The sequence below is a fragment of the Condylostylus longicornis genome, unplaced genomic scaffold (genome assembly GCF_029603195.1).
Source record: "Condylostylus longicornis isolate FDR11 unplaced genomic scaffold, ASM2960319v2 ptg000175l, whole genome shotgun sequence".
Classification (NCBI taxonomy): Eukaryota; Metazoa; Arthropoda; class Insecta; order Diptera; family Dolichopodidae; genus Condylostylus; species Condylostylus longicornis.
The window spans coordinates 271,685-288,980 of NW_026578143.1; the positions used below are offsets into that span (position 1 = coordinate 271,685).

The 17,296-nt window shown below is 30.2% G+C and overlaps 1 protein-coding gene and 2 non-coding genes across 3 annotated transcripts in view; 1 reads left to right on the forward strand and 2 right to left on the reverse strand.

Moving 5' to 3' along the window:
- Positions 1-17,296, forward strand: part of LOC129616298 (polyglutamylase complex subunit TTLL1-like) — a 123,005-nt gene that overhangs the window by 5,720 nt on the left and 99,989 nt on the right. The window contains exons 2-5 of the mRNA XM_055531878.1: positions 3,634-3,777; positions 7,771-7,971; positions 8,262-8,452; positions 8,551-8,737. Coding sequence (XP_055387853.1) covers positions 3,634-3,777; positions 7,771-7,971; positions 8,262-8,452; positions 8,551-8,737 — 723 coding nt within the window. The remainder of the gene's footprint in view (positions 1-3,633; positions 3,778-7,770; positions 7,972-8,261; positions 8,453-8,550; positions 8,738-17,296) is intronic.
- On the reverse strand, positions 12,831-12,903 carry Trnas-aga (transfer RNA serine (anticodon AGA)). The gene has a single exon. It is a non-coding gene; the product is annotated as a tRNA-Ser (tRNA).
- Positions 14,690-14,762, reverse strand: Trnas-aga (transfer RNA serine (anticodon AGA)). The gene has a single exon. It is a non-coding gene; the product is annotated as a tRNA-Ser (tRNA).

Here is a 17,296-nt window from a genome sequence, read left to right on the forward strand (position 1 = left end):
TTAAATATAAATTACATCTTTAAATTTTTTACATATTCCCATATAAGTACACTGAAAAAAAAGATCACTATTTTCGTAGCCAAAAAACATAACTACAACTTTATATCTGAATTTGCTAAAAAAAATAACAAAATTAACAATATTTCTGCCTCCATATTAAATGCATATTTATTCTGCAGTGATATACATAGCTGGCTTGTGACATGTAAAATGTAGCTAGATTTTATGACTATATTTTTAATTGACCTTCTGAGATTCTTCATGTGTACATGGCAAACAAAACATTTCTAAAATTACTGCGGAACATTAATAATTTAGCTAAAAATTATGACTGTTTCTGCAATAGAGCATATTCAGTTACAACTCTCACTATTTGTTTGTGTAGTAATAAAAAATTGCTGTAATAGCTAAAACATATGCTGACATTTTGGTCTTTTATATAGCTATCTTTTCCTATATGCAAAATCTAGAAAGAAAATGCTATATTAAATTTGAAGTATTATTTATTACAACAACTATTTTCTCATTTTACTGAATTATCATGCGTAAGAAGTGTAGTTCAAATATTTCGATTGGAGTATACGCAAGGAGAAATTAAAAGTGAAAATTAAGGTGAAAAAAAAATTTTAAATAAAAATTAAAGACTGTAAAAATGGATAATTTTTTAAAAAATATTTTGGAAGAATAGGGACTTAGCTCATTAAAACCTATTTTTGAAGGTAAGTAAATAAAATTTACAAATTTTAATTAAAAAAAACATATCATTAAACAGAAGGTGAATATGAGTATGGAGTTATTAATTGAACATACTTCAGCTTTAATTACAGCTGAGACAATTATATTTTTTGTGATTCTGTAAAAAATATGGCCGTAAAAGCTAAAATAAAATGCTGGTAATATATTCGATCATTACCATTTGTTCTTTTATCAAATTCTCGAAATAAAATGTAACATTCTATTGTAGTGATAAACATGACAGCAATTGTTTAAATTGTTGCAAATACAAGTAAATGTTAATAATATCGTTCTTTTTTTATCCAAAAATATATAAGGGTTAGATCAGATTTTTAGTTTTCATAGAATCAGAAACAAAAGCGGACACGTTTATAGTGCGCAATAACATTTTACTTTAAAAAAATATTAAGAAATATTAGAAATTTTAAAATACAAGTATTATTTTTTTTTTATATAATTTAATTTGTGTTTTATAACAGTATAGTGAAAGTTCAACATGGTAATATATTTTTACTATTACAAAATTACGAAATATACTATTAAAAATATTAATATCGAAATTATTAGAAAAAGAGTTGAACCAAGAAGCTTTCAAGAGCTTGGAATATCGAGGAGTCTTACATTTAATTAAAAAACAAGCAATAAGAGCAACATTTTGGGCTAATTTCGTTTAAAAATATAAAAACATGCAGGTGAAAACAAATATTTCATTAATTGAATTAAATTTCTTTATAAGTAAACTGAATATAACTATTCAGTTTACTTATAAAGAAGTTCAGTTCAGAGTAAACTATTTTCAACTGAAATAGTAGAAAGAGATAGTGTTACAATATAAAATTTTTTGTCAACAAATAGTTGCAATATAACTTTGCCCATCAAGAATTTGTGCTCTTGCATGACACATCAACGGCATCTTTGCTAATTTTGGATTTATCAAGCTCAGCGCTTTGCGGAAAGTTTTTAAAACACAAACATAATTAAGCAAAATTCTCACTTAAATAGGTAATTCATATTGATAAGGATTATTGTTTAAGGAAAGAATGAAAAATATTAAATAACCAAATAATTTGATTCTATGAAATGTTTATTTTGTGTATCAATAAAAATTTAATAATAAATCAAAAGTTATTGTTATAGTTTCACTTCGTTATAATAAATTTCAGAACAGTCCATTTCATTTAAGTAATAGAGCTATATTACATTGCTTTCATAAGGATAATTAATTGTAAAAGTAGTAAAAATTTAACTCTGTATTTGCAAAAATCCCTAATTGAAACATACCTAATAGGTTGCTAAAAGAGCCACATTAGATTGGTACTAATGATTTAAATAATTGTAAATACAACAAAATTTTATTGTTGCATTTGCAATAATCCCTAGCTGCAGTATTCATAATATATAGGCACTAGAGCCAAATTACGTTATCATAAATAAAATAAATAATTATAGGAATTGTAAAACTTTAATTATATAATTGCAAAATCACTAACTGTAATACTATTAAGACATATTTGACACAGTAAAGTTACATAGTCTTGAGTGAAATAAATAAGTCCGAAAACAATAAAATTTTACGCTGCATCGACAATAATAAATGGATCTCAGTAATGAAAATGACTTGTATTTTTTAGCAGCATCAGATAAAAAAATAGCCACTAATGTTAATAATTGATTGCGATAAAATATGGCAGAAAATGCTATTTTTTCGCACTATCCCGATTTCTACCAGTTTTTATCACTAGGAGCATGCAAAACTATAGCAAATGTAGTAATATTTTTTTTTGAGTGTACGTACTTACATACGGGCATGCATATGTAGGAATTGTATTTAATGAATTTTATATTTTTTTCAATATCGAAATGTTGAAACTTAATTTTTCAATTTAATACGCATATACATATGTATGTACATTGGGGTATGCACATACATATTGTCAAAATTTAAGTGCATTGTGACATAGACATCTTTATTCTCAAGCCTCCGTAATGTACAATTTACTAATACATACATGCGGTGTATTGAAAGTTCGTCATCATACTTTTTGTTAAGAAATATATTCTTATATTAGATATTTTCGGATAAATTGCAAATGTTCATGGTGATTTTGGATGTTTGAAAATAAAAAACGATTAAATACAAAAAATATGGAGAAATTATTTTATTTCGTTTAAATATTAACAAAATTAAATTTTTTGTTCTTACAAACTAGTTACTTGTTTCAGGTAACAAACTACATAATAATAAATTACAGGAAACAAAATATTTTTCAGTTAAAACCAAAATAAAAAATACATAACAAAATTGATTTTGAAAAAACTACATGAAATATTTACCTAAAAAAATTAAATTTTTAATCAATATTTCTTAAAACTAGTAATATTTGATGAAAAAAGCAATTAATTTTATGACATAAATGTACCTATATATTCAACTAAATTTACAAAAATTTTTAATTTTCTTTTATAAGAGATTAAATTACATACTTATTTAAATTGTTAAAATCTTAACATTAGTAGGTACTTTATTAAATTATATTTGCCACAGGCAACAAAATGAAATTTAAAGTTCTTACAAATTAAAAATACTTCGGTGGCGTAGAACTCCTAATGCTTCCTAATGCTTGTATCCATTTGTCCCTGATTACTTCGTTCTTTGGCAAAAAAAAATGTAAGTGTAGCATTTACGTTTTCCTTTTCTCGTAAACTATAATATGATTACAATAGAAACATTAAAAAGTTCACTGAATCTTACTAATATATTAAGTCATTTTTTCTTTTTAAATAAACTAGTACAAGTTTTTCAAAATCTACCTTCTTTTTTACTAAATATTACAAACAAATTATAAAATTTAATTAATATAACTTATAAATCTTTATTAGTTTATAAATTTTTATCAGTTTGGTAGAATCTACCGCAAATGAAGCTGGCAACATAGCTCCACTTACTCAATTAGAAATTGATGTTATTACTGCGGAAGTACTGAGAGAGCTACCCGACGAGGCATTGGAACATTTGTTCCTTAGGCTTGGAAAGTCGCGGAGGTAATTATGGTGCCCAAAACCGGGAAATCCTTGAGGGAAACAAAGTTTTACAGGCCCATTTCACTGTAACCAATGATGTCTAAGCTTTTTGAAAAGCTGCTATTAAGGAGATTGAAGCCAGTAATAGAAAATAGGGGCCCTATACCATACCATCAATTTGGGTTTAAAAGAAAACCATTCTACAATAGACCAGGTCCATAGAGTAAAGAATACTAAAGAAAAAGGCTTGGAAAATAAAGAAATCTGCTCTTCTGTATTTCTAGACGCAGCACAGGCATTCTACAAGGTATAACACAATCGCCTTATATTTAAGTTAGGACAAATGATACCATTGCCATTTGTAGCAATTTTGAAATCTTACTTAGTTGATAGATTATTTAGAATTAAACAAGACGCTGAATACTCCACGCTAAGAGAAATTAAGGCAGGTGTGCCTCAAGGCAATATATTTGGCCCAACGTTGTACTTGTTTTACACAAATGACTTACCACAAATAGGAAAAAAAAAAATTTTGGAAGTAGGATCGAATATTGACGATTCAACAAAAAATTACGGGAGTAACAAAATAAGCCAGCGGACTACGAATTGGAAATTGAAGTCAAATGAAGAAAAATCGGTTCACATAAACTTCTCCAATCGGAAAATAGTGAACCCACCACAAAACGAAGATTAAGTCTTAAAGAGCTTTCGATTTGACACAAAATACCAATTTCCTTATGGAAGGTATTTAATTCCTGTACGGAGGTAATAGTTGGTCTGTAGGACCAGTTTTACCCGTTTAGAGCTTAGGTGATTTTTTTAGGGTAGGAGTCACGCTCCCCCACTCTGGGAGGAAAAATTTTAATAAGATCGATTTTCGATCAATATTAAAATAAATTAAAATAATTAAATAATTATTTTCCTTCTAATCAGTTTTGAATGACACTTAACATTGAGGCATTTAATTTTAAGCCAAGTGATTTTTGCCTCACAAAAAAAGGTAAAAAAGGCAAAAAAGTTTCGTTTGGAAATACATGGAAATGCCTTTGATGAACCTGAAATGAAGTGTTTTATTGCAATTTGTAAGAAGAACTGTAATATCTCGACAAATATAAATATGCACCTATTTTTAATTTATTAATTACTACTTTAAATTTCTTATTTAGATTTTGTCCGCCGTTGCGATCTGAGAATTATGAGGTCCTCGACTGTGACAGGAAAAGCTTGATTTGAAAATGCTTGAGTAAAATTAAACTAATTATTTTAGAACTTCTTTTATTATCAATTTCCATCCAAAAATTACTATAGCCTTCATTAGTAACCAACGATAAGTTCTGTGATTTAAGTTTTTTTCCTGATTTTCCAACTTCTTTTAGTGATGACCTTCAACAAATTCATAGTCTTATGACCTTCAACATGCTTTATACTAAGTTCTTTGGTATCATTTTCATCACTTTAAGTTTCATCACATAACGAAGATGAACGTTCCCATCATCTGACGATTTTTATTAATTATTTGGACCAACACAAAAATCTGTGTAAAGATGATTCTGACAACTCTTTGAACTTACGCATCCCGTAATTTTTTATCTATTATTAATTATTCACTAAGTAGCTTTTGGTTTGTTTTCAATTAATTTGTTTTGTAATTTTATATATTAAAAATTTTATCTGCAATTATTAAATTTTCAGTACTGAAAATTAGTTTTTACTCTTTGGTTTTCCCTACTGTCGGGTCAACTCAAAAAACTATATTCAAGAATCCTTTATACGTATCAAATTTTACTTCTTTTTTTGTTTTTAAATATTGTATTGCATTAAGGGAAAAAAACATGTAAATCTTTTGTTATAGTGTTTTAATTGCATGGCTTAATGAATAAAATAATTTAATATTAAAAATTAAAACAGTGTATGAAGGAAAAGGAAACAGTGTATTACGTTCATACACTGTTGTAAATTTTAGTTCAACTACAAAATGCTTTTTTTGTCAACATTTAAAACGACGTATGGAAACATGCGTTGTTTTGTATTATTTAAATTTCATAAATTTTTCAAATTAAATGAAATTAAAGCATCATACACTATTTCATTCGGCAGTGAAAATGAAAATTATCAGTTCTTTTTTCTAAAAATATAGTGTATTAAATTTTAATGTTATTTTAATTTTTGTGGAAAATTCAGGTCTAGAAATAAAGCAACGTAAACCCATTATACGCTTTTTAACTTAATGGCTACAGAGGTATAAAGAACTGAGTTTCAGAGGTATAAAGAAATTGCCGACGAAATGTTATTCACATTGATTTATACTGTAATCCACATGATTACTAAGTATTTGTTTACATTGAGTTGCTACATGCAATCTACTATTTGAAACACACAATCGCAAGAACATATATATAAATAGGTTTTATGCCTATTACACTAATTATATTATGAATTTACTAAAACAACATTGTAGTTGTGAAAATAATAAGTAATGTGCTTATTACACTAATAATTTTACCATAATGGAAATTTCTTCATACAACTGCAGAACAGATGGTAGACGTAATCAAAGGAGCGAGTTGAAAGCAAAAAAATTTAAAAATTTTTCTCCAGGAACTGGACTCGAACCAGTGACCTACCGCTTTCTAGGCGGACGCTCTACCAACTGAGCTACAGAGGCATGAAGAAATTGCCGACGAAATGTTCTCTACATTGCTTTATACTGTAATTCACATGATTACTAAGTATTTGTTTTGTTTACATTGACTGCTACATACAATCTACTATTGAAATACACAATAACAAGAACATATATATTTATAGGATTGTGCCTATTACACTAATTATATTATGAATTTACTAAAACAACATTGTAGTTGTGAAATTAATAAGTAATGTGCTTATTACACTAATAATTTTACCATAATGGAAATTTCTTCATACAACTGCAGAACAGAGGGTAGACGTAATCAAAGGAGCGAGTTAAAAGCAGAAAAATTTAAAAATTTTTCTAGTCGAACTGGACTCGAACCAGTGACCTACCACTTTCTAGGCGGACATTATACACTTTTTATTTACAAACTGTTTTTCCAACATAAATTATACACTACTCTTGTTTTTCTTTAAAAACAATACCGGAATCAATATTAAGAATTAGTTGAAATAGTTGTACTTATGAAATCAACCACGGAGAATCCAACGATAAATTCGGAAAACAACGTATACCGATCATACACTTTTTTATTTTTCAGCAGATGAAATATTCCTTTGCGGGCCCCACCCTCAAGAACGATTTTTTTCATAAAAGCCTCCACCTTTTCCACATCTTCCCACAGAGATTACGCCACGTTAAGCCTGGCAATGGTTCAACCTGCATATGTATGTAAATTTTGGCGTTACCACCTAAACTAATATTCATTTGTAAATCTCCTTGACGACATTGTTTATTTAATTAATGTTAAAATTTTCACAAAAATGTCTTTAATGTCTTATTTTGTGTCAATAAGTTACGGTTAAAAAACATATTAACATATTTAGATTCGTAATCATAAATTTATACATAAAAAGAATACAATTATTATACGTGTGTTTGTCAATACATATACATTATGTTTTGCCAATGGTATTTTCGCTATTCATAGAAACCTAGAACATTATTACTATTGTTACAAGGAGACATTCAAAATTACGTATGACATATCCCGATTAGAGACGAATAAGTAGTTACTTGGGAAATATGTACGGAAGGTATTATTGTTTTATTTTTTTATAACAAGGCAAAGCATATACATATGTTTTTGTAGACGTATGTATGCAAGTATGTATACATTTATTTGTATCTAGAGCATAGCATGTATATATTTATTACATATAAATGGCTTTGCATGTATGTTATATATGCATTAGAGTGTAAATGAAATACGTACATATATATATATATACAAATACATGTATATGTACACGATTTAATATTGATGAATTTTAATTATCAAGTTTGCATACATATTGTACAATTTCTATAATTTAAAGAATAGCGCAGGCTAATAATCATGATCGTATCAAGATATGTTTTTGTACGGACTTAGATAAATCTGTGTTAATTAATAATTTTGAAAAACGTGGTTGGACCCAAGTGGGTGCTGACGATGACTGGAATTTTTATTGGGCAGGAGTGCAAACATGTAGAAATATTTTTAGTGTTGATAGTGGATACAGGATGCATGACAATCAGTAAGTTGAAGTTATTATACATATGTTCATATTTTTGAGTTTATGATTAAAGCGGTATTAACAGTACCTTTGTTACTTCTACGGTTCTTTTTTCCAACAAGGTTTTAATTACGAAGTAATAATGTGATTATTCATATTCGCAATTTGAAGTCGCTCAATAAATAACAATTAAATACGCGTATAACGAATATATGCACTTTACATTATATACATACATACAAATAATTATATTCTTACAATATAAGAATTATATATACATACAAATAATTATATTCTTACATTTATTAAAGATTAATAAATCATTTTCCAAATCATTATGAGCTGTCCAGAAAAGATTTATTAGTCAAAAATATAAAAAGGTACAGGAAAGATTTGGAACGGGATGGAAGTGCATTAGCTGAAAAAGTTGAGCCACGAGAGTGTGGGGGATCCAAATATCTTTATTTAGATTTCATTCCAGTAACTTTTATTTTACCAGCAGGCAAGTAAATTACCACTAACTTGTAAACTAAATATAACAAAATATAATGAAATATGTACATATATTTTAACTTAAAATTGTTAATAATTTAATTTAAGATTACAACATGTTCGTAGAAGAATATCGTAAAAATCCACAAAGTACGTGGATAATGAAACCATGTGGAAAGTCGCAAGGAGCTGGAATCTTTTTAATAAATAAATTGTCAAAATTGAAAAAGTGGTCAAGAGAAGCAAAAGGATCATTTCACCCACAAATTTCTAAAGAGAGTTACGTTATATCGAGGTTGGTTTTTTTATTAATGTGTTTTTGTATTTAATATGTGTCTACGTACATGTAAATGTATGTATAATGTAATTGAAAGAACTGCGTTAGCTTAGAAAATCACAGAGAGCATACGTTAAAATCATAAAAAAAGCCTTGGTATAAAATTTTGTCAAGGAACAAGCTTCTTGTCGAACCTCACTATTTGGACACAACAATATGCAAACACATCGACCGTTCTTGCAAGAAACAACCTAAAAATACTACTCTGATCGTAGAACTTCGGCTTCTAGCACTCAGCCCCCCTGAGTCTGGCGATACAGCTGGCCGCGAGTTTATGAAACTCCGCCAGAAGTTAATGGAGAAATGTATTTATTGCGTTGGAGGGCAGTGAACTTAACACTCCAGTAACATGGTTAAGCCTTGAGTGCAACACTGTAGTCAAATACTTAATCGCTAAAATAGAGCGAAGCAAAATCACGCAGTCTGGCAGCCGCCTTTTAGTTTTAATTTTAGTTTTTGTCGTAAAAAGCCCTAAGTGTTTTTTTTTTGTGATTCAATTCCAGCCCACATTTCTGGGTCCAAGAACTAACATCAGCTCGTGATTCCTCTAAGACACTGATAATCGTTAGAAGGGATGATCACGACAGCAAGGTTGTCTGCATATCTAACCGTTTTGATCTGCCTAATATCGAGATTCACCTAACACGCGTAATGCGATTCTGGCTCCATCCTGTCCGGCAGACTGAGCTTTAGGACACGCTCCAAAGCTCTCTTGAACAGACTAATTAACAGATTAATAAAGGTCAGACTAATTGCTTTTCATGACCTTCTCTTCCCACCGCATACGTAGATAAGTTGTCCACCAATAAATGTGGAGTCTTTATAGATATTTTGGTCCACATTCGTCGAAACCCCTCAGAAAAAAGGGATTAGGGCGGTCCTTAGAAAATAACCTGCAAAATATTGCTGAGTTTTTGATACACTTCACGTTTCCACAAAAATCCTTCCAACCCTCGATTTTTTAAGAATGGTTTCGTATCTTCTAAGTCACTCCTTGTAGGATTGCCATGACCACCTCTTGCAGCTAACAGTGAAGACTTCTCCGGCCATTTTCGTGAAATTCACTTAATTTTGATTCCAACCCGGGGTTACGTTTTCTTAGTGTGTTTCAGGTAACAAAAGTTCACACCCATTACCATTGACTTGACTCCCCAGCTACTCGCAACGTGAACACTATTTTCAATATTACGCATGGTCGTAAGCTTTGCTCGTACGATTGGCTTAAATTTAACCAAATTCTTTCTTCATGAACAGAGACCTATAACTTTCTTCCCTAAAAGAGCTAAGAAGTGGTTCAATGTGTCTTTTAACTAAAATACAAACTCAAGCCTTACCTGTCTCTTGTAATACTGATTTAGTAGGGTTGTATGTTTAGCAGCGTGCGTGTCCGGGTTCGCGGCTCAGAAAATTGTCATTCTTTCCTAGAGGCTCAAAATTTCCTCTTTTGTGAGGGATAGGAAATATGCACTACTCTTCTAGGGCTAAATATCTAGGTAGACTAATAGACGATGAATTAAAATGGGGTAAGCATAATAAGAGAAGAGAAAACAAATATTATACGATATCTATTTTAATGGCGAATTAATTTATAATAGGCATATCTTATTTAGAAATAGATATAATTTATGTAGCTGGAGCCACTGGTCTAAATTTCATTTAAATTCATATTTAAATCAGGGCGTAATCTTAAACAAAGCATTAAAAAACTTATTCAAACTTAGCCATAGAACAAGTACCAAATTTTTATAAAAAATAGCTAATGAAATAAATATTAATCAATTAATATATTTTTAAAAATGTAAACATAGCTATATGTGTATAATATTTTGAACAACAATTTTATACTAAAATCAAATATAAAGTAGGAAAATATACACAATTAATACACTAGTTACAAGAGAAAACATATTCAAATACCCAAATTCAGAACCACAAAAAAACTAACAAGTTTGAGTGTAGCGCAATAAAATTGTATAACTCTTTACCCAGGTAAATAAAAGATACTAATAATTTAAATCAATTCGAAACTGAACTAAAAGAATTTGTAAAAAAGTTTTGTAATTAAATTTGTCACAATTTTTGTTTTTTTAACATGAGGTACAAGTACAAGTATTTTAACCACTTATATTTTGTGTATTAATGAATTTGTTAGTATTAAAAAAAGAATATCGAAAAAAAAATGTAATGAGGAATACACAAACTAAGCACCATGCTTTGCACTATATTAGGCAAACTTAATAGACACGTATGTATCAGTGTAACTTGATAACTATTACTCATATTAATTTTAAGAGAAATTTTCATTGTTTTTGCCATTGAGGAATTATTATTGACATGCAAGGGCTATTAAAATGAAGAAAAGTTCCACAAAATACTTTTCAAATAGAGATCACTAATTGGTAAATAAAAAACGTTAAATTAAACGTTCTTAAGAGTGTGTATTGAAGAATTGTTAATATTATTTGCAATTGGAGTGTTATTTATTATCAATCTTTATTACCGACCGTATTGTGTAAACAATAGGTAGGTTATGTGATGGCAACAAATTTTGCATATCGAGTTTTCGGTGGGAACGTACTTCTCCATAGTAGGGAAGTGTAAATAAACTGTTTTTAGCAACCTGTCGGTCTGTCGGTCTGTCGGTCTGTCGGTCTGTCGGTGCACGCGTGTATCTCAAGTTCGGCTGAACCGATTTTGATGAAATTTTATATGTAAGTTTGTTTCCACCATGGCTCAGATCGATCAACTTTTGGTATATATCAGGCCTCGGGAACTGCACTTTTTAGCGGGCCTGTTTTACATTTTTGAACATTTTGAAGAAAATATTCAACCGATTTACTTGAAATTTTATATATAAGCTCAGCTCGACCGTCCGCAAAAATTCGTATGTTTTGGAAGAAATCAGGCATCGGCAACTAGACGTTTACTACGGGCCAAAGATACATTTTTGTGTATATAAAGAGAAATAATCAACCGATTTCATTGAAATTTAATATATGAACTCCTCGTATTAAAACAATGAACATATAAATTTTTTGGAAAGATCAGAGCTCGAAAACGGATTTGCGGGCCGATTTTACATTTTTCACCATTTTGAAGAAAGTATTCAACTGATTTACTTGAAATTTCATATATAAGCTTTGCTCGATCATACGGAAAAATTTCTAACTTTTGAAAGAAATCAGGTATCAGCAACTGGGCGTTTACTACGGGCCAAATATACATTTTTGTGTATATAAAGAGAAATAATCAACCGATTTCATTGAAATTTAATATATGAATTCCACGTATTAAAACAATGAACATGTAAATTTTTTGGAAAGATCAGGCATCGGCAACTAGACGTTTATTACGGGCCAAACATACACTTTTGTGTATATAAAGAGAAATAATCAACCGATTTCATTGAAATTTAATATATGAATTCCTCATATTAAAGCAATGAACATATAACTTTTTTGGAGAGATCAGGGCTCGAGAACTGATTTGCGGGCCGATTTTACATTTTTCACCATATCCACAGAACAAATTGATGGAATTTCTTGAAATTTGATATTTGAGTTCTGGCTATTACCGAAACTAACTGGCGAGCATTTCAGGGAATTCGGGTAGCACAAAGCGAAACTCTACTAAGAGCCAAATTTACATTTTTCTAAGTATGTTAACTATAAGCTTACTAATGTCCTAAAAATTGGAAAGAAGTATTTAACAGACATTTTTATAATATTCTTTAACACTTTCATTTAACTAGACAATACACAATGCGGTCGGTTATGTGCTGACCACATCAGATTTTTTTTTTTGTTTAAATCGCAAACATCTGTATTCTCAAGACTCCGTTTTTACACAATTTACTATACGGTGTATTCAAAGTTGGTCACCATAATTATGAATTTTACTAATACAACATCATAGTTGCGGAATTAATAAGAATGTGCTTATACACTACTAATTTATCTTAATGGAAATTTCTTCATGCAACTGCAGAACAGATGAATGACGTAATCAAAGGAACGAGTTAAAGGCAGAAAAATTCATTAAAAAAATTTCTCTCCTCACACTGGACTCGAACCAGTGACCTACCGCTTTCTAGGCGGACGCTCTACCAACTGAGCTACAGAGGCATGAAGAAATTGCCGACGAAATGTTCTCTACATTGCTTTACTAAGTATTTGTTTTGTTTACATTGATTGCTACATGCAATCTACTATTGAAACACACAACAAGTAAAAACGTTTCAGTCGGTATGAACCGATTGAATTATACCCTGCACCTTTTTTCATTGTTGTATAGCAATTACTCAAACCTGTGAAACCATTCTATAGAAACTTCACGGATATGTCTGACCTATAACTGAACACACAACTACCAAGTTTCATGAATCTGACTTTATTTTTTTTCCAAATATTTAAAATTAGCTTTTGGAGTTGTATGGCAGGTACCCGAACCTGCCAAGTATTTCCACTAAAACTTCGCTAATATATCTGATCTATAATTGGACACACAACTGCCAAGTTTCATGAATCAGACTTTATTACTTTTCCAAATATTTAAAATAAGGTTTTGGACTTGTATGGGAGCCACTCGAACCTGTCAAACAATTCCACCAAAACTTCAGAAATATCTTTGACGTATAATTGGACACACAACTGCCAAGTTTTATGAATCTGTCTTTATTATTTTTCCAAATATTTAAAATTAGCTTTTGGAGTTGTATGGCAGGTACCCGAACCTGCCAAGCAATTCCACTAAAACTTCGTAAATATATCTGATCTTTAATTGGACACACAACTGCTAAGTTTCATGAATTTGACTTTATTATTTTTCCAAATATTTAAAATTAGCTTTTGGAGTTGTATGGCAGGTACCCGAACCTGTCAAGCAATTCCACTAAAACTTTGCAGGTATATCTGATCTATAAATGGACACCCAACTGCCAGGTTTCATGAATCTAACTTCTTTATTTTTTCAAATATTTAAAGTAAGCTTTTGGACTTGTATAGGAGCTACTCGAACCTGTCAAGCAATTCCACCAAAACTTCAGAAATATCTTTGACCTATAATTGGACACACAACTACCAAGTTTCATGAATCTGACTTTATTATTTTTCCAAATATTTAAAATAAGCTTTTGGACTTGTATGGGAGCCACTCGAACCTGTCAAGCAATTCCACAAAAACTTCAGAAATATCTTTGACCTATAATTGGACACACGACTGCCAAGTTTCATGAATCTGACTTTATTATTTTGCCGATTATAAAAAATTTGCTTTTGGAGTTGTATGGCAGCCACCCGAATCGGTGCAGCTATCTCATTAGAATTTTTAGAGCATATGTAGAATATAATTGGACACATGTATACAAAATTTTATAATTGTACCTTTATTATTTTTTGAAATAATTAAAATAAACTCTTTGAGTTGTATGGCAGCTACCCGAACCCGTTGTCCGAATTGGTCCAATAACAATAGGGTTCGTCCTTGGCGCAAAAGAAGCAACTTGTGAAAGTTTGGTGTCGATTGCATTATTCGTTTTTGAGTTATCGTGCGATCGGACGGACGGACATGTCTAAATCGACGCAGAATTTTACGCTGAGCAAGAATATATATATATGTCCATACCGCAGGTGACTCCTTCAAGTAGTTACAAACTCCATACCAAAGTTAATATACCCTTCACGAAGTGCAGGGTATAATAACAAGAACATATATATTTATAGGATTGTGCCTATTGCACTAATTAAATTATGAATTTTACTAATACAACATCATAGTTGCGGAATTAATAAGAATGTGCTTATACACTACTAATTTATCTTAATGGAAATTTCTTCATGCAACTGCAGAACAGATGGATGACGCAATCAAAGGAACGAGTTAAAGGCAGAAAAATTCATTAAAAAAGTTTTTCTCCTCAAACTGGACTCGAACCAGTGACCTACCGCTTTCTAGGCGGACGCTCTACCAACTGAGCTACAGAGGCATGAAGAAATTGCCGACGAAATGTTCTCTACATTGCTTATACAATCTACTATTGAAACACACAATAACAAGAACATATATATTTATAGGATTATGCCTATTGCACTAATTAAATTATGAATTTTGCTAATACAACATCATAGTACTAATACATCACCATACTTTTTGTTAAGAAATATATTCTTACTAGAAGTCCCTAGTGCGAATCGCACTAATTTCAAATATTCTTGAAAACGAATTTTTAAAAACAATTCTTAAAGACTTCATAAAATCCGTGCTCACCTGTGGTGACTTACTTTCACCAGTCCCTACATCGCAGGGGTTAACCTACAATATAGAGAAACTAAGTACATGTATAAGTAAAAGAGCTACATATATAAAATTTTAGCCTCTTTTTCGGAGAAATAAAATTTATCTCTGCGTCACATATAATTGCGTTAGTTATTCCTATGTTCAGTAAAGATTCCACGCATGTAAGTTTTCTTATGTTCACCATTTTTGGCACTTTGGATTTGCTCACTGCTAATACATTGATACTCAACGTGTTAAAATATGAATGCATGTACAATAGTAATTCATTTAAATGAAGTTGGGCCAAACCAATGGTTTGTATTGTAGCACTTTTCCCTTGAACAATTAGTGAAAATACTACTTTTAAATACAGTTTATGTATATCTACCACACTTTTAAAAATATTTTCATTCATGTACGAAACTATTTCTATGGTTGCATATATTTAGGATGAACGATTTATGTAGTCTTTGAAATAAAACAAAAATTAATTTAAAGAGGGCTTAACATAATGCTCGATTTTAAGGGTTAATTGCGTGAGTTAAGAAAAATTATTATATTTTTCAATGTTAAGAAATTTACCATTAACTTTTTGCGTTTATAGAAATTTGAAAAACCTTGCGATTTCGGATATATAAAGCGTCAAAAATTCAAATTTTACAAATTTCAAGAGACGCTAAGTTGAGTTAAATTTTCTTCTAACGAAATAAACTATTTATTAGTATCTAAACGCTGCTAAAATTTCAGGCTCCTACAACCTGGGGTCTAGAAGAAAAGCAACAAAATTAGAAAATAAGAAATTATTTAAGATATCAGTAAATTTGAACGGCCATTTTGTTTTTTTTAAAGTTTAACTATAGTATACCAAGATAGGAGAAGCAAGCCACTGCCTTTCTGCGTTTTCAAAATTTGAAAAATGCTTATGGTTTCATCGCAACAAATAGTTAAAAAAGGCCATTTTTAGGGTTTTGGGCGGGTATAACTTTTAGAGGGGGTGAGATAGATAAAAGTATTGTTTTACGGAAATATGTTTTTAGTAAAAATTTATGTACAAATTACTTTTCAGCTTTCTATCTTCAAGGCTGTAGAAGTTTTGTAAACTGAAAAATGTCCACGGACGGGCTTTCGGACCGACAGACAGAGTAAAACTAATAAGCACTCTTTTTCAAAAAATTTTTGGAAAAGTACTAAAAAGAAGGGAAAATTAAAACTAAGATAGGGCTCGTCGTTTACTCGAAAAATATAAAAAATTACATCCATATACCAGCAGTGCTTATTTTAGTAAATCAAAAATAATGATTTGAAGTGAACATAACTTAAGTTTCAAAACAAAAATACAAAGTTCACTTCTCTACGCATTGTCGGTTGGCTCCAGTACCAGTACAATGTGCATGAATCACATGTTTAGTATGAATAATTTAGTAATGCTCTGCAAGAATAAATTTATATTGAAATGAAGCTAAACATACAAATGTAATACACACATTAGGTTCTACATAAATTTAACATAGTAAATAACATAATAAGTTATATTATTTTTTGCAAGCATTATGTTGATTTACAACAAAAAAAAATCTGTTACGAACCCATGACTGGAAGATTGTCTAGTTTAGCTAAAATGTTGCATGATACTACGAAATTGCCTTTTAAATGCTCCCAACAAATTTTAGGGAGGCTAGTACGCTTTTAGTTAACATACTTATAAATATAATTATAGAAATATAATATAAAATAAAATATTCGTCAGTTAGTTTCGGTAGCAAACAGAACTCAAACTTTTAATTTTAAGAAATTTCATCAATTAGCTTCATAGATAACAAATTCCTTTGTTCGGTTTCCGAGCCCTGACCTTTCCAAAAAATTTATATGTTCATTGTTATAATACGAATACTTAAATATTAAATTTCAATGAAATCGGTTGATTATTTCTCTTTATATACACAAAAATGTATATTTGACCTGTTGTAAACGTCCAGTTGCTAACGCCTGATTTCTTTCAAAAGTTAGGAGTTTTCGGGGTCGGTCGAGCGAGCTTATATATGAAATTTCAAGTAAATCGGTTGAATATTTTCTTCAAAATGGCAAAAAAATATAAAACAGGCCGGCTAAAAAGTGCAGTTCCCGAGGTGCAGTTCCGTGAAAGGGTCGAAATAGAACAAGAAATAAATAATATTCGAGAATATAGCATAATTATCTCACATACTTTTAGTTCGAAAAATCGAAGTAAACTTAAATAAATGTCAT